Source organism: Cervus elaphus, chromosome 33 (genome assembly GCF_910594005.1).
Source record: "Cervus elaphus chromosome 33, mCerEla1.1, whole genome shotgun sequence".
NCBI classification, from domain to species: Eukaryota; Metazoa; Chordata; class Mammalia; order Artiodactyla; family Cervidae; genus Cervus; species Cervus elaphus.
In genome coordinates this window covers 11570021-11595543 of record NC_057847.1, presented here as the reverse complement: position 1 = coordinate 11595543, position 25523 = coordinate 11570021, and the positions used below count along the sequence as shown (strand labels likewise).

The following is a 25523-nucleotide window of genomic DNA, read 5'->3' as shown; positions in this document are numbered from 1 at the left end:
TACTGTTCAAACAAAAGTTGAGCAAAATAAAACTAGAAAGCTATACCCTCTAATGTAACACAGCAGCTAATCCTTTTGTGGGTGTAGATTTTCATTTGCACACCACTTAGCAAAAATGATTATGTAGCAATAGGTTCTTTATATTTGTGAAGTATTTAATGGCTCTCAGAACAACATTTTAAGCTGATAGAATAAATATGGAAAGTTAGCCTGCAACTTTTCCCCCAAATTATGATTACCCAATTGTATTAAATATTCTACCAACATATTTAGATAAATCACAAAAATTTGTTCAACAAAAAAATTTATGGCTGAGCCCCTTCACCTAAAAACTGTCACAACATTGTTAATCTGCTATACCTCAATACAACATAAAACGTTTAAAGGAAAAATTTTAGACACCAATAAATTAGATAAGCCTTAATATAGTTAAATAAATCCTACTGAGATATCAAAAGCATTTTATAATTTTTAATTTGTTAAAAGGTTTGGGTTTTGGTCAGTTTTTCAGGGGAAGTGTATTCCTGTTCTTTGAACAAAATTGTTTGATTTCATCCAAATGTCTATCCTATTTACTAAAAGAGGAATTGCTTCTTTGAAAATTGTAGAATGTCACATCATTCAACTTTATCCTTTTCATAAAGAAGCATTTTATTGAGGGAAGAAGGAAGGGAAGATGGGGTCAGTGCGTACCTGAAAGCCGGTGGGGCCTGGAGGACCCTGCTCTCCTCTCTCCCCGGCTAGACCCTGAGTCACAAAGAAAAAAGAACCATGAACCCCAGGAGGCAGGGCTACTCGCTTCCTCTCTGCATGAACTACCCAAGTAGTCATATTTCTTTGCATTTCTTCCAATCACAAGTTTTTCACTTTAGCCAGATAATAAACTAGTCCTAAAAATCACCTAATGGTATTGTTTGAAGTCCTTCATGGTGTGAAAATACCTCCTAAAGCCAGCAAAGAAACTGACAACGTGTTCCTTTTTTTATCCAAACATAAGTGTCTGCAGTCAACTGTAAAATTTGTGGGAAAACTGACTATTGGACACAAACAAATTCTTTACTTTTTTATACCCAATCTAATGTTTCCATTATAGTTTCTCAGTGTTATAAGAAGTATTAATCAAACTTTCAAAACTAAAATAACTAGAGAAAGCAAAGCTAACATTTTAGAAAGATATTTAAATTGCCCCAGTTCAAAACAAATAAACATGCCAAATGATAAACAGGTTTTAGACTCCTAGGATGAAAATAAACCTCAAAAGATATTATTCCTTTAAGGAATAAGGAATAATAAGTAGGAAATAATAAATTTATATAAGTTTATATTATATAATTATAACTTCTATCATAATAATTCATAATTATATATAACATAATGTATTATTATTCATAATTATCTTCCAGCTTAAATAAATTTCTATAAGGTTTAATATTAGAAAAATAGGCATATTTTAAATAAAATACAGTATAAAATATTTGTCAGATACTATTTTCCTAGCTGCTATATTTTTCAACTGTGACAACATAAAGATGATGAAGTAGCTTTTGCCATTAACATTCATAGAAGCTTAAAATAATAAGGCAGGAGATGCCTTTTTATTTCAGCTATCAAAAGATATAACTAAAATTCTTTCACCTTGCACTTTCTTACTTGCTTCCCCCTGAAACTTATCCATATGTAAAGTCAAGTCTTAGAGATAAGACAACCATCATTGACAAATGTAATGTGAATATATTCTCAATAAAACTTACCGGGGGCCCCACAGGACCAGAAGGACCAACTTCGCCATCTTTTCCAGGAGCTCCCTAGCATCACAGAGAGATAATATATGAGGTGAGGCCAAGAGAATTTGGATAATTCCATTTTTTTTTTTCCTTAGCATAAAATGGGTAGTTACCCTCTGCCCAGGAACACCAGCATTTCCTGCTTCTCCAGGTTTTCCAGGATCACCCTAGAGAATCAATACAAACTAACTTAAGTTTCAGTAACAACTGATTGACAGTTGTTATAGCAAGTGAGGATTATGATGAGATGGCAACATTATACACGGTACTTACATTGCTACCTTTAGGGCCTGGAAGACCCATACTCCCAGGCTGCCCTCTGATTCCTATGGAGCCTGGAGGACCTGGCCGGCCATCTTCTCCTGGAGCACCCTACAAAATTGACAGGAGGAATGCAAGTTTCACATTAGTTCTCTCTAAGTGTCACAGCACCCAAACTGTCACTCATTTTTGCATACTATAAAAGTTATATAAGCTTTAAACTGTGCTACATTTTTATGTTAGCAAACCAGAATAGTTGAGTATTAAAAAAAATACTGCCGAGATATTTTAGTACTTAGAACAGAGACTTAATTCTTATTCTATATATGTTTCATCTTTATATCTCTTTACACTCTCATATTAATAGGGGAAATCCTTTTCTTCTTTCATTTACTCTTATATGTGGTAATGAAATCTCAGGACTTCTGTTTCACATGTACAATATAAACGAAGGGCCCAGAACATGTGAGCTGTCAAATTTTATACCTACTTATCTCTTAAATGTATAAGATTGGAAGGATATCAAGAAACAAGATTGTTACTAATAGACAAATTCTACAAATATTCATAAATACATCATTTCAAGTTTTTCATTTATGTCAGAGAAGTAATCACAATCTCAAACATTTATTTCAATGTGTGATCAATTTTTGGTCCATTTGAAAATACTCAGAGCCTTAGGATTTGCTTCCAGGAGGGGAGGGTGTGTTTCAGACATGATCAGCACCCACACAATCAAAAACATTGGTATTGTTCAGCTGATAGGTCATGTCTGACTCTGCAACCCCATAGACTGCAGTGCACGAGACTTCCCCATCCTTCCCTGTCTCCCAAAGTTTGCTCAACATACATTAACCTTAACTAAGGATCTTACCATTCAAGCTGCGTGTCTATTGAGAAATATTAATGGTGGTGGACTTTTGTTTAAATCACTTACCAAAGGTCCAAGTTTTCCTTCGGGACCTTGGACACCAGGATTTCCTGTCAGACCCTAAAAATTAAAAGCAACTGTCAGTTTGCTGCTGACCTACCGCTGAAATAAAGATTCTAAAGAGTAAGCCAGCCCAGGTTGGATGCATGAGACAAGTGCTCGGGCCTGGTGCACTGGGAAGACCCAGAGGAATCGGGTGGAGAGGGAGGTGGGAGGGGGGATCGGGATGGGGAATACGTGTAACTCTATGGCTGATTCATATCAATGTATGACAAAACCCACTGAAATGTTGTGAAGTAATTAGCCTCCAACTAATAAAAAAAAAAAAAATTAAAAAAAAAATAGCACTGCATTTAAAAGATCCAGTCCTGTTTTGCAGTGCCCACTCTCAGGAACCTTAGGCTCCCCTAGACAAACTCAAGAGTTCCGTCATGGACTTCACCCAAACTGGCTCCAGAGGATACAGGACAGACAACACAACATGCCAACAAGGTACCCCAGGTGGAAGCTTCCACTGGGAGAAGTCCGCCCAGCACAGCCTTCAGGGCCAGTCTCCAAGCCTCCTGTAATGGGAGGCCCATGTGAGGAAATCCGTCTACATGGGAAGTGCAGGGAGCCACCCTGGTTTGAAATCTCAAGGTAACCAATTTTTTTTAACAGCACCTTGGACTTAGTATGCCAGTCCTAGCAAGGCGAAGGCCCAGGTACAAGTCTCTGCAAACTCAAGAAATACAATAGCATTGCCTCCTACCAGGTTCTTAATATCCTTCAGAGTCTTCCAAGTTTGAAATCTATAATCAGGAGTCATTTTTACTCAAAGTAATTGGCCATTCAGTGGGCATTCCACCTTCACCATGTATCTAGAGAAGATTATCAAAGCAAAGAGGAACCCAAGGACTGGTTCTCACATAGAAGGAGAGAGAAAGGGTGGTAGGAGACTTTTACTCCTATCTCTAATGCAGGGTTCAAGATAAAGAACTTATACTGAGCCAAATTTATCTTTCCAAGCAACTTTTCTATAATTTTTTCTCTTTAAGGGGCGTTGTTGACAACTGAATATGAGTATTTACATAGTTTGAATGAATTTTCAAATGACATTTTGTTAAAGTGAAATTTACCAGGAACACTCTCTGGTAAAAGTCAAATTGTTGTTTATTAGCAAATAAAGGAAAACTATAAAAATTGATAAATTGGAAAAAAAATTGATAAATTGGATCTTTTTGAATCAAGTGGTAAATTTATTAATACATAACCCTTTGAAAAAAGGAGATTAGAAGTTACTAGTTTTTTCTATACATGATAAAAATAACAAACAATCCATAAGGAATAAAGCCAAATCCATAAAAAAAAATGCTCCAAGTTGTGATATCAAGTTACTAAAAAATAAAACCTTTAAAAATGGATTCTCAGGAGCATAGCCCTTGGGTTGATGTAGCAAAAACTTGCTGTGTTCTTACCCGAGCACCTGGAAGCCCAGGTTCACCTGGACGTCCTGGGTCCCCCTGACCTCCTTTAGGTCCTGAAGAGCCAACAGGACCCCTCTCTCCTTGAGCGCCCTGTTCCAAAGCAAAGTAGAACACGTCATGAAAAAAAAAGGAATGCAGGCAAACAAAAGCAACTGTATGTAAAACCCTTGTTTTATAAATCAAACCACTAGTGTAAAAGAATTGGTCAAAGTGGGTACAAAGACCTCTTTGTAAAGCATGTCACTTCACATTTTATTCTCATTTGGATTCCTTGCAATAAAGGTTTTTCATCATTATTTAATGAGAGTTGTGTTTAAAGCCTCACTCCAATAACTTAGATTTAGAAACCCCAGAATTTTAAGAGTCTAAATTTCTCAAAAAAGGAAGCAAACTATATCAGCTAAAGGAAAGATTTATGGTCTGTTCTTCTCAAGAACTTCCCTGAAAAGTTTGAAAAGCAAACTCCAATATACCTCCAACTATCATCCTTCTCCCTGAGGCCTCTATAATGAAGAAACTGCACAAGAGGGATCTGGCATTAGGTCTAATATCTATGTCCAACTCTTTTCTAGATCCAGAACCCACGTGAGCCAAAGCTAGATAACCATTCTGGACAATGGCATCTTTTGCAAAAGCACCCACAAGAATGTCAGTCTTGACAGGATAAACGTACCTTTGGTCCAGGTAAACCATCAGAGCCTGGAAAGCCACGATTGCCAGGAGCACCCTGCAAGTGACCAAAGTATGATTTTCAATTGTGGGTGTTTATGTAATATACACTGAATAGGTAATTTTTATTCTTAGTATTATAAGATTTTAGGAGCTATGATCAAGCCAACACAGCAATAGATATGTATAAGAAAAAGTAACCTGACTAAACAGAAAGAAACTTTAAATTTTGAAATATATATATATATCTAAGTCGGAGAAGGCAATGGCACCCCACTCCAGTACTCTCGCCTGGAAAATCCTGTGGGCGGAGGAGCCTGGTGGGCTGCAGTCCATGGGGTCGCGAAGAGTCAGACACGACTGAGTGACATCACTTTCACTTTTCACTTTCATGCATTGGAGAAGGAAATGGCAACCCACACCGGTATTTTTGCCTGGAGAATCCCAGGGACGGGGGAGCCCGGTGGGCTGCCGTCTATGGGGTCGCACAGAGTCAGACAAGACTGAAGCGACTTAGCAGCAGCATATATATAAGTACTGAGCCAAAATTATTCAAATAAAGAAATATTCTAATGCTTCACTGTAAAATCAAACTTTGAGAAAAATTGATACCTAGATATAGATACAAGAGGCAAAGAAACGGTACCATGTTTGACAACCACAGTGTCAGTGATTATAGGCATTAGTATTGTCTTGGATGTGAAACTGTTTACATTCTCTGAAGTTCTGTACAAAAGTAAGGTGATATTGTTAATCTTCCTTGCAGACCAGTTTCATTATAGTCCAGTCACAGCAACTTTTTCTGATCATTAAAGTCACTCAACATTTACAGGCTTCCTGGATGTGCATTTGTTGTTTGCTCTGCTGAAAATGTTCTTTCTTTCAAATTTCTTGCTGACTTATCCTCATCTTATAGATCTTATCTAGATGCCAACTTCTCAAAGAATCTCATTTCCTAAACACCTAATCTAACGACACATGACTGTCATATGGTTACTCTCTACCACATCACCCTGTTATTCTCTAAATGTAAAATGTGTGATTACACTGAGGAAATCAGAGTTGAAAGAGACACGTGTACCCCAATGTTCATCGCGGCACTGTTTACAATAGCCAGGACATGGAAGCAACCTAGATATCCATCGGCATACGAGTGGATAACAAAGTTGTGGTACATATACACAATGGAATATTACTCAGCTATTAAAAAGAATACATTTGAATCAGTTATAATGAGGAGGATGAAACTGGAGCCTATTATACAGAGTGAAGTAAGTCAGAAAGAAAAACACCAATACAGTATATTAACGCATATATATGGAATTTAGAAAGATGGTAACAATGACCCTATATGTGAGACAGCAAAATGGACACAGATCTAAAGAAGAGACTGTTGGACTCTGTGGGAGAAGGTGAGGATGGGATGATTTGAGAGAATAGCACTGAAACATATATATTACCATATGTGAAACAGATCACCAGTCCAAGTTTGATGCATGAGACAGGGTGCTCAGGGCTGGTGCACTGGGACAACCCAGAGAGATGGTATGAGGAGGGGGTGGGAGGGGGGTTCAGGGTGGGGGACACAGGTACACTTGTGGCTGATTCATGTCAATCTATGACAAAAACCACAATATTGTAAAATAATTAGCCTCCAATGAAAATAAATAAATTAATTAAAAAAATAAAATATGTGATTATATTTTTATTTATAGGTTGACTTATTTATTGCTTACCTCCCCACTAAACTATTGTTTACTAGCTCTCCATGGAGGCTGGGACCGTAGCACTCTTGTTCACTGATGTGTCCCAAGCACCATGTATCAAAATTGGCATGGAGCAGTTGTTCGATCAATGTTATTGAGTGAATGACTAAACAATGATTAGACAGTTGGCTTCCTTAATTCACAGATAGCTATACTGAACTGTGTAATATACCTGCTATCATTTCTCTTAACTGCTCTAGTTTTCCTCAATTTCCCAAAAGTTCCTCGAGTAATCTCCCCACAACTATAAGAATTTATTTTGTTATTCAAATTTTACCCTTTCTCCCATTGGGCCCGGAGGACCAACTGTTCCTGGATCACCTCGGGGACCTCGTTTGCCTTCTTCACCAGGTGGGCCAATTGGGCCCTGGATACCATGTGGCCCCTATTGAAAGCAGAAGGACAGATGACAGAAAGAACCATTCATCAATCGGGTTACAGTCAAAAGAGTTCAGTGAGTCACAAACTTTAAACTATAGCAAGTGAACTATTTCCATCAAAAAGTATAATTCTCTTTATCATCCTTTTAAATACTTGAGTATTTTGGGCTTACACTTTGGGATCACATTCATGCTCCTCTTATCAGTTAAAAGAAAGAAAACCTTACCGGTTCCCCTTTTGGTCCAGCTTCTCCTTTGAAACCTGGGACTCCTGGATCCCCCTAAAATAGGAACATAGAAAACTATAAGAACCAGGATATTTATCCAGCCCAACCTGCTTTAATTGTTACAGTGAATGGGCTTTAACAATTTCTGCAGCAGAGTCTGTACTGAATCAATAATACAGTAATTTTTTTAATGTATGCAAATCTTATAGAATGTGAGTGAAGTTTTATAAAATCCAGTATTGTTAGGTAGCAATTTGTATATTTTACAGTGATCTTCAAGAGATTTACCCTTAAAATCTTATTTTTAATCATGCATAGTAGGATGATTAGAATAATTAAATTATTATTTCAATTTGATAATAAAAATTAGAACTAACAATGACAACTTCAGTAGGTATATCTATTTAGGGTTTCTTTTAGGAAATAGATTTTGTTCACCCAAAACCAAAGTAATTTTATATCTATGCAGTATTTATTAAGATTTGACAACTTGAAATAGGGTATTTTATGTTTAGAGTATTCTAGGATTTGGGGGCATGTATAGGATTTTGGTCTTTATATACCAACTGTACTTTTATTTGTGGGAACCAAATTGCTAAACTGAGAACATGATAAAATCAAATGTAAAATATCAGCAACATTTATGTTTTTATAAATTTGTCATCAGTATTTGAAAAGGATTTATCAGTGTAGCCAATTACTTATAACAGAATCCAAAATATTTGTTTTAAGTAGTACTAGCAAAAGTTTTATTTTTTTTTATATCAAGCTAAAAGACACATAATTACAACTTCTCAGTATTTATTTCTTAAGAACTAACCGTACTACTTTACCAATAGATGAATACACAAATATAAAATATACAAATTTCTACAAAATATGGATATTCATTCTATATAAACAATATGTTGGAGTCACTTTTCAAGAATAAATCTCAAGATATAGCTGTTGAACACATGTTAGCCACGCTGTGATTTTAAATCCCCATGAAACTTCTATATTTCCCCATATCGGCTTGTAAAATATTCTCATAATATTTATCATTCAACTATTTATAAAATTCTATGAGGTGGATCATTAAGCTATGACCTTACTATTTTAAATAAAAGAACACTAAAATTGAATAAAAGGCATTAATTTTCCACTTTGAATATAAACAAATAAATTGTACATTAACATTTGGCTTCCACTTTACAAAAATTTCTATCTTCATCTGCCTCATTCAGATAAGTTACATTATCTATGTTTCACTGTATTTCATAACCTATTATTGATATTGATATTTCTCTGGTGACATTAGATGTATTATATAGGGTGATAATTCTTTGAAGGACATTACCGGTTGGCCTCGAATTCCAGGAGGTCCAGTGCTACCCTGAGGTCCTGGAGATCCAGGGGGTCCTGCTAAGCCAGGAGGACCAGAAGTACCCGGAGAGCCCTATTGGAATGCAAGAGTAATAAGCAGAGAGCTCAGCACAGTCTATGGTCACCGTCCAAAGCGCACTGTGTCCCTGTGAACTTCCCGTGGCTTAAATGCAGTTAGTTACTCACCGTTGGGCCTTTGGCACCAGGTGTACCATCAGTTCCTACTGCACCCTAAAGGACACAGGAAAAGTTCACAAGATATTAAGCCATATGTTGGGTGGGATTCAGATGTCCACCCACCTTCCAAAAGGAAGCAGAAAAATTTAACCAAAAAAAAAAAAAAGGGAGGGATAAAGAAATCAACCATTCTATCATAAAAGTCACTTTTATGATTAATTATCTTTTCCATAAAATAGACAAAATTTGCAGAGTTGACAAGGGAAATGTTTTTTTTTTTTTTTTCCTCATGAGTTCTAACAGTCAGAATTGAAAGAGAATATTTTAAAATAGATTGCCTTTGTTCTGATGTTATAAAGCACATCCAACTTGGAGTGACAAGGAACTTACAGGAAGACCTTGGGAGCCAACAGGACCAGGTGGCCCAGTTTCACCTCTTTGCCCCTGGGGACCTTCAGGGCCTCGTGCCCCAGTGGGACCTGCTTCTCCCTAAAGGGGTACAAGAGGGAAATGTTAATTTCAGAAAAGCCTAAATGCGATGTGGTTCAAAGCTGACTGCTTGTTTGGAGTTTTACATTTTACACCTAATCGTTTGAAGAGGTCAAGAGCACCAAGCAGTTTACAAGGGGTGTATGCCTGATTTTTCTTCAAGGGTGGGCATATTTCCCCAACCTTGTGGATGCTATGGTGCCTACAGCATGTTAGAGCAGAGCTCCTGGTCAAGGTCACCTGATAGCTTTGAAACACCCCAGTTTTCAACCCCAGATAGGAGTCCAGATAGTAAAAATATAGGATGCCTGGTTAAGTTTTAATTCAGATAAAAAACAATGGATCTCAGTGTCACTCTGTCCCACGCAATGTCTGGAAAACATTTACACTAAAAATTTATTCTTTTTTTATTTGAAATTCAAATTTACCTGGGTTTCTATATTTTATCCAAGATACTAAATACCTAATGTAGGTCAAATCCTAGAGGAACCTGGACCTGGAATTTTAGGACTAAAAATTCTAAGCTTAGGGGGTCTCATTGGTATCAATAAAACATACAAAATTTCTATTGAATCCTATTATCCTTCACTGAAATACAAAGAACTAGATGTGAAAGTTTATTCTTCATGCAGAGAGCCAGAGACCCTGGAAGGAGATTACAGTTATAGCAGAATTAGACCGAAAACAGACTGTGGCGGGGGGCGGTCTTTGTGTTGGAGGGGGGCGGTCTTTGTGTTGGGGGTGGGGGGTGGAAAACAATTTCTGAGAGAAACCGTTTCTCAAGGTGTTTAACTTTATTAAGTAGTTCTCAGTAGCCAACAGGCAGTACTAGAAAAACCCAGGAGGAGAGAGAAGTGTCCAGAGTGAACCATTATATAAACTACGACGGCTACTGAAGTCTGGTTCAGAAGCCACGGTAGGTGCAGAAACCACTTCCTGCCAAGTCAGGGTCCTGGGCTCTTGGGTATTCTTTCTTGAATTCTCTAGCCAGAGCTCAGTTTGAACGTGGAGAGTCTCACAGTGAGAGAGAGAGAGAGGGAAGGGATTTTGCATACTTTCATTGAGGTACACAGGGAGGTTGGGCCCCCCAAGGTCAAGAGTCAGGAGCAGTAGCCTTGGGACTTCGGGGAGCAGGCCAGATACAGAGGGGAAGAGAGAGGGTCCTCCTCGGCTGAGCTCACAGCGGGCTCTCAGTCAAAGGAGGGGCTGCTTCCCGAACTGTCAGAGGGCGCCATTTTAAAATAAAACAGCCACATCCCTGCGGCACGGAATTTACAGTCAATGTTAGAGAGAGCCAGAAAAATAATTTGACTTGATGACTCCCACATTTCAAAGAGCATTTGAAATGTCAACTATAGACTGTTTGTTTGCTTGCTTGTTTCAAAGTTCAAACCCAGTTTGAGCGAGCCCACTAACAAGAAGCATGAGCCTACAATGAGGGCGTCCTCTGCCTCAGGTGCTATGTTGTGCGTGTGTGTACTAAGTCCAGTCGTGTCCAACTCTTTGTGACCCCATGGACTGTAGCCCACCAGGCTCCTCTGTCCATGGTATTCTTCAGGCAAGAATACTGGAGTGGACTGCCATTTCCTTCTCCACAGGATCTTCCTGACCCAGGAATCAAAACCACGTCTCCTGTGGCTCCTGCATTGCAGGTGGTTTTACTGCTGAGCCAGTATCATGTTTTTCAAAATTTGAAAGTAGTGTTCTGAGTTTATTCACTAATTTAGCTTATATAATCTTAATAACCTCTTACTGCAATCCCTGAATTTATCATCCAAAGTACTTGGGAGAAGGAACAAACTGTGACTCACTACAAATGTAAATCATCCCAGCAGAATATTTTAATCCATTCCCACGGGGAGAGCCAAATAACCTCCCTGCCCATTCCTTTAATGATTGTGTAAGTTGGGGGTACAAGGGGAGGGGGGAGGCAGATGTGAAGGACCATATTTCATGAAAGAACAGCCTTTTGACAACCCCTGATTTATTTTAACTTCCTATCATTTAGAGCATTATGCTATTTATTACTGCCGGACACAGTATTCAAGAACAGAGTTACAATTCGAATTAAACTTTTTCCTTGCAGCTGTTAAATTGTCTGGCATTAGAGTCCTAGTGCAATCAGATTCTTTGATATTACAATTGTATGATTATAGGTAATTCTTTTTAAATTACTTATATGATAATATCATTTTTTTCTTTTTTTTTTCTTTTTTTTCATTTTCTATTTTTTCCCTACCATAATGGACATTGAGAGCACTCTAGGCGCTTTCCTTAGTTAACAGCAACTTCTATACTCCTCAGTGAATTAAATGACATTCTTTATTTGGGGATTCACGTACTTAAGTAATTCATGTCATCAAAAGCTACACATGTTAACATCTTACCTTCATTCCAGGATTTCCTGGAAAACCAGCAGAGCCAGGTATCCCAAGAGGACCCTATTAAAGAAACCAGCAAAGTGATGAGACATGTGTTTTAATCAACATTTTATCAACATGTAATCTTTTATCCTTTGAACATTCTGTACTTTGATATATAGGAATAATCCACTTAGTATTTTAAAACAAGAATAATATTATAATTTTATTATAAGAATCTTGCAATATTGATATGAGACATTGGTAGAAGAGGTGTCCAGTGGTATTAAGCATGACAGAATCTTCTAGTTGTAGCATATGACAGTAAGTCAGTCACAAACACAAATTGTCTGAAACAATTGCTTCTTGAGAAATTACTTTCTTTGTGTTAACCAAGTAATAGTTTTTAGAAAGTTACACATTGTACCAAAACCTAGAATCTCACTTTATAAAAATGATGCTTAAGAATCAGCTGGATACCTTAGAGTGATTTTTTTCAGGCTACTAGCAAATGAACATGTGTCACTATACTACCTTTGGAAAGGCATGAATGGAGTCTAAACCGTTGATTTAAAAGCTGAATTGAGAGGAAATTGGTGTAGATGAATTTCATTCTAGGTTATCTTGATTCTTCTCTCAGGATTGCATTTTAATGCCATCAACTTTTGCGTTAATAAAAGCCCTTTTAAGTTACACTTATTTTTCTTCCTATAGTTTGTTTCATTTTTGTGAGTAACGAGGGAGAAGAGATCTTAAGCACAAGTAATTTCAAATCCAATCTACCCTCATAGTATTTCCCTGAGTTTACTGTGGACCACACTATACTCTTATTCTTATCACATGCTCATCTTTCAAGACTAAGCTTAACAGTTGCTCCTCTTCGAGTCGTCCTGGAGATCTTTGCCTCACCACTGGGGTCAGTACAGCTAGGTCCCCTACTGCGTGTTGCTTCTCCTATTACAGCAGTTAACAGTAGCATTCTGCTACAGTATTAATTGTTATATCTTTCTTCTTTGATAGGAAAATGCTCAAAAACAAGCACAGTGGATTTATTGTCTTTTTACTCCAAGCATCTGGGACACAGCAGGTGCTTCATAAATGTTAATGAATGTACAAATGGAAGAATGAGTGAATGAATGAATGAATGAATATGAAAGCAATACACTCACCATCGGCCCAGGTTTTCCAGGCATGCCATGTGCACCTCGCTGCCCCTGAGCAGAAGAAGAGAGACGGTAAGAGTGCATTTCTATAGCACTTGCTGACAAGTCATTCACTTCACAAAAATTTCCATGTTAAAAAATTGGAGAATATCTATTAAGGTTGACAACAACCTTAACTAGGTTAAGAGCAATAAAAATACACAGTTATACAACATGGGTAAGGAAGCAATAAAACACATCTATCCAAGGATAAGAAATAAAAATCAAAATTGGAAATATAAAACTGTGTAAAATGATTTTGTTTTTACTTGAACACATCACCTTCTATCAAACGAGCTCAAAGACAGAGAAACTTTGAACACTAGGCTCTTCTTAATAGCTAGAATAATAATAATAATGTGTTTGGAGTAAAACAAAAAGCTAAAGCTCACATGCACACGCATATACTCACCCACAAAGGAAATTAAGTGATAGTGAATGCTGTGTGCGTCACCCAGATCCCCCTTCAGCACAGAAGTAAGCATCCTATCACCACTGGAAGTGTTGTAAGCTGATGGCTCACATCTGAGACCCTCCCCATAAACCGCTGCAAGATGGGAGCTATTCCAAGATTATGCCTGTGCCCTTCCATGGTCAATGTAGTGAAACAAAGGATTAGCCCCATTCAAACCAGTCTGAAGAGCCATTTCAGCTCCATAGTTCTCATGGAATGGAAGATTCATGGAGACTGAGGCCTCTGTTGCAAATGCAACACAGCTTTTAATTTCTCCTTGTAACAAGTCCTGCTTATTTCATTAATTTCTTCATAGGTATAGTTCCTGAGTGCACTCCTCAATAAATTCCCTGCACACAAGTCTTTGCTTTGATGCCAGTTCCGTGGAAAACTGACTCATATGCCATTGGTGCCAGAGATAGTCAAGAAAGCAGATGCTAAAATGGAATTTTTAATCTGACTTCCACACTGGCCAGCTGGTGATAGATGCGGTATGGAATTCTCTTGGCATGCTGTAGTGATGTAGTGGTAAATATTGTTTCCAACAGTGAACTGAGATAGGGTACACATGTAAGGGAATGGGGCCTTCCCAGGTGGCACCAGTGGTAAAGAACCTGCCTGCCAACATGGGAGATGTAAGAGACACAGGTTCGATCCCTGGGTTGGGAAGATCCCCTGGAGGAGGGCATGGCAACCACTCTAATATTCTTGCCTGGAGAATCCCATGGACAGAGGAGCCTGGTGGACTACAGTCCATGGGGTCACACAGAGTTGGACACAACTGAAGCAATTTAGCATGCACACAAGGGAATGGGCTATGGGTGCAATAGCGCAGGCATTTGAGAAGGTGTAGAGGATGTAACAATGATAAAGTTAATGGAATCCTATGGGTCTTGCTGAGTGAACCCACTGGAGAAAGATGTTGTAAGGCTGATGGTAATTAATTATCAATATAAACCTCCTTAGCAGCATTTAAAAATATTATCATCTTCTACAGCTAGAGGGAAGAAGAAGTTGAAGACCAGCCCAGGACTTAATGCTAAAGGTTTAAGTACTCTTGAAAAGGTTGAATTCTAAAACATGGAAATTCTGCTATGCCATGGTCAAGGCCCTTGATTGGAAGGATGGGCACTGAAATTTAGCACTGGGATATATTAAGAACTTTGAAATCTCAGGGACCCTGAAGCCTCTGGGCCTACAGAAGTGATCCTTTCCCATTAACAGTTTATACTTTCCTCTTGCTTAAAGATGATAGAGAGCCCTCTGCTTTACCAGACAATATAGCTACCCCCACCACTACCTGCTTCTCCCCTGGCCACTAGACCAAGAACTAGCATCAAGTCACAAAATAGCTTGGTTGAAGGAACGCTGTCTCTGATGAAAGAAAGAATAGATTATTTACCAAAAACACTGTAAGTTCTATACCTCATGCAGAGGCCGGATTCAAGAAAGAACACATGGGACTAGGTCTTAAAGGTATGGGATTGAGAGGGACAGGGTATAAAACTGGAGAATTTTAGTGATTTGGAAGCACTCTACCATAATATATATTTAACACCCAGATAAAGACTCTGGGAAATAGTATTAACAGAGAAAATAGCTTCTGGAAACTTGGAAAGAGCAATGGCCCACACTAAGTGAGGTAGAAACGCCAGAGCTGCCTGGGCAGACAGTCGAATAAGGCACAGAGAAGTAAACACAGCAGATTGAATATAATATATATGGCTGGATAAAATAAGAGCTCACTTTGGCTGACTTTATTTTTCTGGGCTCCAAAATCACTGCAGATGGTGATTGCAGCCATGAAATTAAAAGACGCTTGCTCCTTGGAAGGTAAGTTATGACCAACCTAGAGAGCATATTAAAAAGCAGAGACATTACTTTGCCAACAAAGGTCTGTCTAGTCAAGGCTATGGTTTTTCCAGTAGTCATGTATGGATGTGAGAGTTGGACTATAAAGAAAGCTGACTGCAGAAGAATTGATGCTTTTGAACTGTGGTGTTTGAGAAGACTCTTGAGAGTCCCTTGGACTGCAAGGAGATCCAACCAGTCCATCCTAAAGGAGGTCAGTCCTGGATGTTCATCGGAGGGACTGATGTTGAAGCTGAAACTCCAATAATTTGGCCACCTGATGCAGAGAGCTAAATCTTTTGAAAAGACCCTGATGCTGGGAAAGATTGAGGGCAGGAGGAGAAGGGGATGACAGAGGATGAGATGGCTGGATGGCATCACCGGCACAATGGACATGATGTTGAGTAAACTCTGGGAGTTGGTGATGGACAGGGAGGCCTGGCGTACTGCAGTTCATGGAGTTGCAAAGAGTCGGACACGACTAAGTGACTGAACTGAACTGAACTGATATTCTACAATATTCTCTACATTTCCAGGGGACACTCTGCCTATAAGTGATAAGGAATGGTCTAGTGAGAGGGTCTCACTTGTTCTGAACCAAAGCCCTGACTTCAGTACCACTGAGAAGCTCTAAGGTGGTTGTCTTCTGTGGGATCATAGTAGGGGATGTGATCAACCTGGGACTCTTAATTCTAAAGATGATAAGATATTAAAATAAGAAAGGTCAGATGGCAGTCCTTAGTTGTCAAAAGAAAAGTGAGTGTAATGTAATGAACTGCAAGTTTGAAATATTAGCAAGTACAGCCTGACTTCCAGAGAGCTGTGAAGAGAATGAATAAAATAACTGCCCCTGCCCCAGGTTTAAGGTAGGTGGGCAGAGAGCAAGAGTATTTCTCAATCTGTACAATTAAAGGGCTTCCTAGGTGGTGCTATTGGTAAAGAAACTGCCAGGCAATGCAGGAGACATAAGAGATGCGAGTTTGATTCCTGGGTCTGGAAGATCCCCTGGAGAAGGGCATGGCAACCAACTCCAATATTCATGCCTGGAGAATCCCGTGAGGATTCTCAGAGGAGCCTGATGGACTAGTCCACAGGGTCGTGAAGAGCATGACGTGACTGAAGCAATTTAGCAGGTACAATTAAAATCAATCAAGGGAAAATGATCAGGAGATTCTAATCTTTTAAAGGGTTTATCCATAGTATTACCTTTTAGGATTGTGAGGAACAAGAGATAAAGATGTTTAGAACACTTGGTAAATAATAAGTAATAACATTTTCTTAATTTCTTTATTAAAAAAGTAGGCAATGAATATACTTTGGTTATGTAAGACGTTAACATTAACAGAAGGTAGGTAAAGTGTACCTGGGAACTCTCTATTCTATCTTTGCAACTTTCCTGTAAACTTAAAATTGTTTCAAAATGAAAAGTATAAAAATTACAAAGTAAGTAAAGTAAAGTTTATTCTCCCTTAAAAGGCATATTCAACAAAGTATTTGAAAGAGCTAAAATACACATACTTACAGGAGCACCCTGTGGTCCAAGCCTTCCTCTCTCTCCTGGCATTCCTCTTGGACCCTATAGATGAGAGATAGAGAATACCTCTTGAAACATCTTACTTGAATCTGACAGTACTTTGATTTCACTTTTCAAATCAATTATTAATAAAATCACTACTCATTATAATTGGTCTAAATAGATTTCACTTAATCCAGCATTAATGGCCTAAGTCTATAATAATCCTGATTTGGTCACTGGGTACAGAAAAGAAAAGTACATTCAACAATTAAGAAAAACAATGTAATGCAGGAAGCCTTTTCTATTTGAAGGGGCAGTTCCTATAGGATACTTGCCTTTCAGCTGATAATAAAGAATTATTTCACCAGCTAACATATGCTCTCTATGTCTTTTTTTCCATTTAAATATTCTCTTAGCATAATCTAAAAAGCAAAGAAATAGCAACAAATTAAATTGATACGTACCAGCGGACCCATGGCACCCATTGGACCAGTAGGGCCAGCTTCACCCTAAAGCAAAAGTGAGATCACATTACAATACAGGAAGCCTACAATTGATATTCACAATATTCTCTTCCAAGTGTGTTATTTTAAAGGCTTATTTTCAAAGTGAGCATTTGAAAGGTATACTTTCAATAAAGGACCTCAAAACTATGCTGTATCACCTATTCTCAAAATACAATGGAAATTTAGTGTCTACAGAAATAAGTCTAAAATCAAATTGGGAATTTAAGCAAGATTTATGGGACAATCTTTTTTCACTTTCATTTTCTTTACACCTAGCCACATTAATCAAATTTTAATACAAATGCTTAGTCTATGTCTGATAATAAAAGTAAAATTTTACAAAACTAAAATTGACTATAATATCCCTTTAAGATCTCTTGTAGGAAGCTTAGAAATGACAAATTTAAAGCCAAATGCTTTTTCACACATGTATCTCATTGTACTTTGCATTAAAAAGTCATCTGCACTTCTTAGATGTTCTCTTTCCCTCTAGAAGCATAAATAAATTTGGTGAAGAAACAATGGCCAAAAGGCCCTAAAATTAAAAGGGTACTAAATGGTGGGACCAACGAACCATCTAAACCTCTCTGATATTTTTAAAGGAGAATAAAGAGTGAATGTGTTTTAGAGAGTGGATTCATAGTGCATCTTTATATAAAGGTAACACTCATCTTACATTGGTAGAAACCAAATGGCATGGTAGGGGTTTCCAGCAGCAAAGCAAGGTCATATCATGTATCCTCTTCAATCTACTACCACTCATCCATGAAAAATTATATTTATCTACTTAAGTGTTCATTCTTTATACTACTCTTTCCTCTAGAACTATTTAAGAACTATTCTATTAGTTCTATTCTAGAACTATTTAAGAACCAGAACTATTGGAAAAAATTTTAGACTTGAAGCAGAACAGAAATTCTGTTGTGACATTGTATTGAGATATTATTCATTTACCTTGGAACCAGTTGCTCCAACTTCACCTTTAGGGCCTTCAAGACCTTTGTGTCCCTGAGAAGAAAAATATAAATTTGTATTTAACAGCTTTTTTGAGCCTCAGGCAGGTAAAAGAAGAACCAGAAACAAGTTCACTGGAAGTGCCTTATGAAAACAGATTGCAAATTTAAAGTCGTTACTCAAAATGTTCCCAAATTCTCATCTCTTTTTTTTGAAAGTCTACTCAATGAAAATTAAAGTAGGGTTTCCCTCTTTAAATAACATTTTCAATTTGCAATGGCTCATCTTTCAAATTTTTGTGACTTCATAGAAATTTAATTAATAGAACCAGAAAATGTATGGTGGCCTTAGGGGAAACAAATGGTTATAGAATTTAGTTATAAAATATGGTTCATATCCAAGTGATTTTAAGAATATTTAATAACTAGTACAGCACAAGCGTTCTAATCATAAGCTCAACCACTCAAAACAGAGGCCAGCCAATGTACACTGAGTGAATATCAACTATGCTTTCAGATAGATGTGTAATTTCTATGTACATATGCATGTAACTAATAGTTGCATATTCATTATCTTGAGTTAAAGAGAGAAGCATTCTACAGCCTTCCATGTCTGAGTTGGATCTGAGTTGACTAGGCCCCTGTGATCCAGTACACTTTATGGTATTATGTAAATATTCCACTATGTAGTAGTTGCCTATTTTCTTAAAGAAATCTCATTAGACTGAAGCTGAGAGTCATGGACATTTCTCATTTATCACTACTTTCTTATTTATAGCACAGTATTCAGCACATTGTAAGAACTCAAAACACATTTGTTTATAGAATCAAATGAAATTCAAAGGAAATGTAAAAAAGCATTGTGATTTTGGTAACTGACATCTACTGTAACCAGAGCCACTTAAGGGCAATTGACAAATGAAATTGTTAAGATTTTCAAGGTAATGCTCCCCAGACCCTACTCCATAAGCTAGGGTATCTAAAAGGATTACAGAGGATTGAACTTACTCGGTGACCCTTCAGGCCTGGAAGACCAGGAGCTCCAGGAAATCCTCGAGCTCCCTGTGGGGGGAAAAAAGAGATAAGGCATTTCAGAGTCATTAACTGCATAAAGCACTTTTTTTTTTTCCCCAAAAAAGATATTTGGTACATAGTTTTTTTTTTTTTTACCAACAAACCTAAGAAGAAAAAGGAGAAATATATTTTTATATGTCAAAATACTTCTAAGTTATCAAAAAATTAGCAAGACAAATGAAAACAAGTCTTACACAAAGACATGGGTTAATTCCAGGTGTTGATTTGATGACATTTTTAAATTTTCAAATGATATTGCTGTGTTATAATTAGTCAAGAATAAACAATAAGAAAATAAGCCTGAATCTACATTCTCTGTGTCTAAATCAAGTAGGTCAAGGTATAGGAAAAATAATCAGGAAACTTAAGGAAAATTATGCTTTCTCTCTTTTATATAGTGTTTTATTTGTGGTAGAATAATAAATGCATTTGTAGCAAATAAGTATAATCTATGTTTTCTGAACTTTTAAATATTATCAGTAGAGTATGATTAGAAATATTATATTAAACTGTTACAGAACTTTGTAATAAAATATTCAGGAGAAGCTTATGGATTTGTGATTGTTTAAAAAACTGAGAAAACGAAATATCCAACAGAAAAGAAAGTCAAGTAATACAAAGGTTGATTCCTTGACTCAACTTCTTAATTTGTCAATTCTGTGCATCCTTCGCCTAACTGTATAAATTAAAAAAAAAAAAAAAAAAGCCAGAAATCAGACACTAAGTCAAATCCAAAATGGCACAACTTCTTTGAAATTATGCTTGAAACTTTTTCCTCATACCCTCTTTAAATAGTTGAGGATCCAGTGACTTAATTACTCACTTATTCCAGTTATCTACATTAAATAGGTTTTGTGTTGAAGCCTATCTACTGTACCAGTCGAGTAAGCACTTTGATAGCACAGACTGACGCTATCAATTATTATCACTATCAATCTGCATATCCCTAACACTTAGCCTTCTGCCTTATTAGTAGGCATTCAAGAATAAAAACTGAATAAACAACTGAATAAAGAAATGACTTCCCATTCTTCATCTTCTTGACACTCATAGAGCTTTTCCTAAATCTTTCAAGGAACTTCTCTTGTCTTAGTACAATCTTACAGAGATGGCAAAATCCTTCTGTTCTGTATTACCATACCCTTTACTTAGTGTTAACTAAATGAATGAATAAACAGCTCAATAAACAAACTTTGTATGATAAAAGCAAAGCAATAATTCTTCCATGACCTCTTTCAGGAAAAATGTCTCTGTAGTGTTTTGTAGGGGGTTATCACAGTAAGGGTACATCAAACCCTGCCCTCTGAACACATAAAGTTCCACTAAATCTTCTGTTTACACAGCCCAACTTAGGAATTCTTTCACTTCAAAAATGCCCTTTAAGTTTTTCCACTGGAATCCTGCCCTTTACTGAGATTCATCTCCCCACCATCCTGAGCAGAAACTCAGCATACATCCCTCTAAGCCTATAGAGGAATTACTGAGCTATGGTATTTCAAGCAATTAGTAAACTTTTGAGCTTTTGTGGTCTGCAAGGGAATTCTCCTGTGATTACATATCTCTAATATAGCAAGAAAATAAACCAGATGTACTAGCGCTCATAAAATTTTTCTCCTTCTGCTGACCCAAGACTGTCATCATACCCCAATCACACATCATTGCACGGCCCTTGCGGAGTGCATCTGTGACATGCTGGCGGGGCGCCTTTCTTCCCCGTGGAGGGCCCACGCTGTGAGTAGGTGCAAGTGTGCAGCAGGGCAGGAGTTCCAAGCCTGGATTGGTTCACACCGACATCTGTGCTAATGACTAAACCACCTGTCTTTGTCTGCAGGCTTTGTTTGCAGTCTGATGAGGGAAGAAAGGAAAAAGAGCAGGGAGCTGCAGGCCTGGTTTTATGTTCGAAACTAAATGATCCTTACAGTCCTGTGCTTAAATTCCCGTAAAAGATCATCAGCATTTGTTTGTCCAAAAAGTCCCTAGCATTGAACCTCATCAATTTTCATAAAGTAAATGGACAATAATTCAGTATAGTTGTATGTATATGGTGGTAGAAATATTAGGATATTACAGGAGATATAATAAGTAGGAGGTTGAATCAGTTTAGGGGATTCTGGACCAAGAGAAAGCCTAAGAGCAGGAACATTAGAGCATTTACGCTTACTTATCATTTTCTACCTTTCCCCACTGTCTCGGTAGCACATCCTAGGGGAGCACCTGTCAAAGTAACATGAGTGAAGAAAGACAGGTGGGTTCAGAGCAGCTAAATGACCCAGGTCTTGAATTCTGGTAGAGCTAGTTACTCTCCCTGTATTGAGCCAAGTGAGAAGACAACTGTTATGAGGAGACCTGGTGCTTAATATATCTGGTTACAAGCTTTTAGGAGAAAGAACATCAATAAAGAATTTCAGTCAACAATAGGGTTTGGGGAACAGCCAAAGAGGCATCCTGTCCACAATTTATTGTTCTAGCATATAAAAAACAAATTAATAAACTCTTTAAACCTGTCATTTCTGACATATGAATACAAAATCTTTTGAAAAACTAAAAATATCTTTAAAAGATAAATTGGGATTGAGATATTATGAAAGGTAAGGAAGTCAAGCTGGTGACTTATCTGAAAATTTAGTACTCATTTTGGGAGAATCCATGTTAGGTTATAATTCTCTAGCTCTGGGAGGGTCATTCATATGGTGCCAATGCAAAGCTGGGAACTCGAATTAGCTCTCATCCTGGCAAAATGACCTGTTTCACAATAACAGAAGGGAACATGTCTTGGTGACAGTGTCTACTGTATGTGCAGGCAATGAATGGTGAGTTAGTTTTAAATGTTCTTTATTTTTTGAATTTTGTCTTTATATTTTTGTATTGATCAGTATAAACTTACCGGAGATCCTGCGAATCCCACTTCACCAGGTTTTCCATTTCTACCAGGCTCGCCCTTTATGGGAAAAAAAGCAAAGAAGAGGAAAGCAAAGAGGGACTTAAAATTTTCTCTTCTGAGACTAAATGACAAGTCAATTACAGATGAAAAATCTTGCTTGGAAAGTTCACATCCAATGGTCTAAGCAGTGTGGGGAATACAGCTCTACTCCTGAGGGCAGTCCATTATAGCAAGTCAGTCTGTGGAGATTCCATTCATTTATCAGAAGAAGAAATAAATATAAATTATACTGGTCTGACCTAGCTCTCCATTTTACAAACATCAAAATTTGCACGCACACACACACATACACACATGCCATGAAATTCTGCATCAACATGCAGCACTGAAACAGTGCTTCTCAAAATAAATTTACCATTTATTTCTTGTAATGAAAAAAAAATTAATAACTACCAGAGATATTTTCTTTATGGCCAAATTCATTGTAATCTACTTAAATAAATCTCATGACACACAAAAAGAAAATATTTTCATGTTTCAGTGCCAAATAGACATTAATGACCTACCTAATGATTTTATGCTCAACTTTGGTGCATCTAACAGAGGAATTCAGGAAAGCAAATCTGTTGTTATACACTGTTCTTAAATGTTCTTAAGAACACTGATCACATGTTCTTAACGTTAAAATCTGAAATTTAGGCTTAACTTTAAAAATTCAATTAAAGAAATAACTTTTTGAGCATTGGAGAGCAATACTGACACTATTCTGTGAACACATTTTTAAAAATCCACTTAATGAGGGCCTCATAATGATCTTTTGGGATCGAAGAAATGTGTTTTTCCTTAAGATCACTTCAAAAGCTCTGTCCAACAAATGTTGTTGCTGTTCTGACAGCAATTCTAGAATCCCATGGAGAAATCATAATGGAAAACCTAAAGAATGAAGGCAAAGATACAGTACCTAACAATACAATACCATCACAATTAAGAGCACTTTCAGATTTTATAAAATTCCATTCTGACCTCTCCTGTTTTTATTAAATTTAATGACAGTAAAAAGTAGGGGAATGAAATGGGAACCAATGAATAATATTCATGTTAATGTCGCAGCTCTTTCCTACCCAAAATTTTGCAAATTTTGAAATTGGAAAAATTTCAAAGCAAAATGAAGAAAAGCAGCTTACATCTTCACCAGGTTTTCCAGGAGGGCCCTCTGGTCCTCGTGCACCAATTGGACCCTAATAACACAACGAAACAAAAGGAAAGTAAGGATATTTACCTTTATTTACCCATATCCATCAAAGATACAATCCAAAATACTGTTGAGACAAACGAAAAATATCAGAGAAAACAACTTCATTAATATTCTGAAGTTTATATTGTATCTCTCAGATTATGTGCTCAAAGGAAAAAAATTTAATTTCACAGATGCACATATCTTAGCACTTTCCGCTGACCACATTCAAAGCCTCTGAATCTAAATACTCTGCCACAAGAAACATGTAGCTTAAGCCCAGTCCATAACACAGGACTCCTGAACTGGACTAGAATATATTGCTACATTAGGAAAAAGGTGGTAACATAAATAACTCATGACATCATTATAACGGCGGACCCATAGTTAACTGGGTCTACATGCTTACTTGACATTTACCATTGGGCCAGGGTCACCAGGTTCACCAGGAGGTCCTGCTGGGCCAACACCACCCTAAAATTAAAAAAAAAAAATTGTATAAAATTTATATATAATACACAAATTATATGAACAAATCAAACACAATACTAAATCCTATACTGTCTGCAGTATAGTGCAATTGCTCAAAATGTTGACTCTACCACTCTCCAGCTATGACTCTGGATGAGATACTAATACTTCATCTCTCTATATTGCATTTCCTAATCTGTGAAGTGAGAATAATGTGGTGCCTACTTCATTAAGCTGCTATAACTCTTTAGGTAAATAATGCATGTTGAGAGCCTAGGACAGTGCTGGCACAGAGTGAGCGTCAGTAGTGGTAGTCATCTTCCTCTTCTCTTCCTCCTTCTTTATCAACTACATTTTCCATTCACAATGGCAGTACTGTAAACTAGCTTGGAGTAAAACCCCACACATGATAATGAAAATACAGCATGTTTGAGCTAGGAATTCTTTTCTCTCTCTCTTTAGAAAAAAACATTTTCTACAGACTGTCAAATCACTACAAAAATTAAAATAGCTCTACATCAGTATACTATTGGTATTTGAAAGGTTATAGAAAGAAAGTACAGAATTATATGCTTTGTAAAGATTTCATGGAGTGATCATTGTCACTGTTATTTCTGATACTACTACCTGGTGATATTCTTCTATGATCTCATTTTATAGCTCCAGAGTTGGCACATAATTAATTATAAGGATTTTCACCATGACATGAGATAATGATCTGTAATTTTACAAACATAGGCACATAAAAATTCTTTGTACTGGAGGTCAGTCACATAAAGAAACCAGGTGATAAAACTTTAACATCATGAAAAATCTTTGAAAAACATATTGAATATATTTTTTCAGTTCAGTTGCTCAGTCGTGTCTGACTCTTTGCGACCTCATGAACCGCAGCACACCAGGCCTCCCTGTCCATCACCAACTCCCAGAGTTCACCCAAACCTACGTCCATTGAGTTGGTGATGCCATCCAACCATCTCATCCTCTGTCTTCCCCTTCTCTTTCTGCCCTCAATCTTTCCTAGCATCAGGGTCTTTTCAAATGAGTCAGTGCTTCGCATCAGGTGGTCAAAGTATTGGAGTTTCAGCTTCAACATCAGTCCTTCCAATGAACACCCAGGACTGATTTCCTTTAGGATGGACTGGCTGGACCGCCTTGCAGTCCAAGGGACTCTCAAGAGTCTTCTCCAACACCACAGTTCAAAAGCATCCATTCTTCAGAGCTCAGCTTTCTTTATAGTCCAACTCTCACATCCATACATGACTACTGGAAAAACCATAGCCTTGATTAGACGAACCTTTGTGGACAAAGTAATGTCTCTACTTTTCAATATGCTGTCTATGTTGGTCATAACTTCCCTTTCAAGGAGCAAGCGTCTTCTAATTTCATGGCTGAAATCACAGCCCGCAGCGATTTTGGAGCCCAGAAAAATAAAGTCAGCCACTGATTCCACTGTTTCCCCATCTATTTGCCATGAAGTGATGGGATTGGATGCCATGATCTTAG

The 25523-nt window shown here is 37.4% G+C and overlaps 1 protein-coding gene across 2 annotated transcripts in view; it reads right to left on the bottom strand.

The window, feature by feature from the left end:
* COL5A2 (collagen type V alpha 2 chain) overlaps positions 1 to 25523 on the bottom strand; it is a 153742-nt gene that overhangs the window by 30987 nt on the left and 97232 nt on the right. Inside the window, exons 10-30 of one of the 2 annotated variants that reach the window (XM_043894286.1) lie at positions 23967 to 24020; positions 23497 to 23550; positions 22316 to 22369; positions 19366 to 19419; positions 18359 to 18412; positions 17363 to 17407; positions 16905 to 16958; positions 13045 to 13089; positions 11903 to 11956; positions 9417 to 9515; positions 9036 to 9080; positions 8824 to 8922; positions 7485 to 7538; positions 7155 to 7262; positions 5116 to 5169; positions 4434 to 4532; positions 2983 to 3036; positions 2058 to 2156; positions 1898 to 1951; positions 1752 to 1805; positions 694 to 747 (exon numbers count right to left, since the gene is read on the bottom strand). In XM_043894286.1, coding sequence (XP_043750221.1) covers positions 694 to 747; positions 1752 to 1805; positions 1898 to 1951; positions 2058 to 2156; positions 2983 to 3036; positions 4434 to 4532; positions 5116 to 5169; positions 7155 to 7262; positions 7485 to 7538; positions 8824 to 8922; positions 9036 to 9080; positions 9417 to 9515; positions 11903 to 11956; positions 13045 to 13089; positions 16905 to 16958; positions 17363 to 17407; positions 18359 to 18412; positions 19366 to 19419; positions 22316 to 22369; positions 23497 to 23550; positions 23967 to 24020 — 1341 coding nt within the window. The remainder of the gene's footprint in view (positions 1 to 693; positions 748 to 1751; positions 1806 to 1897; positions 1952 to 2057; positions 2157 to 2982; positions 3037 to 4433; positions 4533 to 5115; positions 5170 to 7154; positions 7263 to 7484; positions 7539 to 8823; positions 8923 to 9035; positions 9081 to 9416; positions 9516 to 11902; positions 11957 to 13044; positions 13090 to 16904; positions 16959 to 17362; positions 17408 to 18358; positions 18413 to 19365; positions 19420 to 22315; positions 22370 to 23496; positions 23551 to 23966; positions 24021 to 25523) is intronic. The other variant, XM_043894287.1, reaches the window with a different exon arrangement.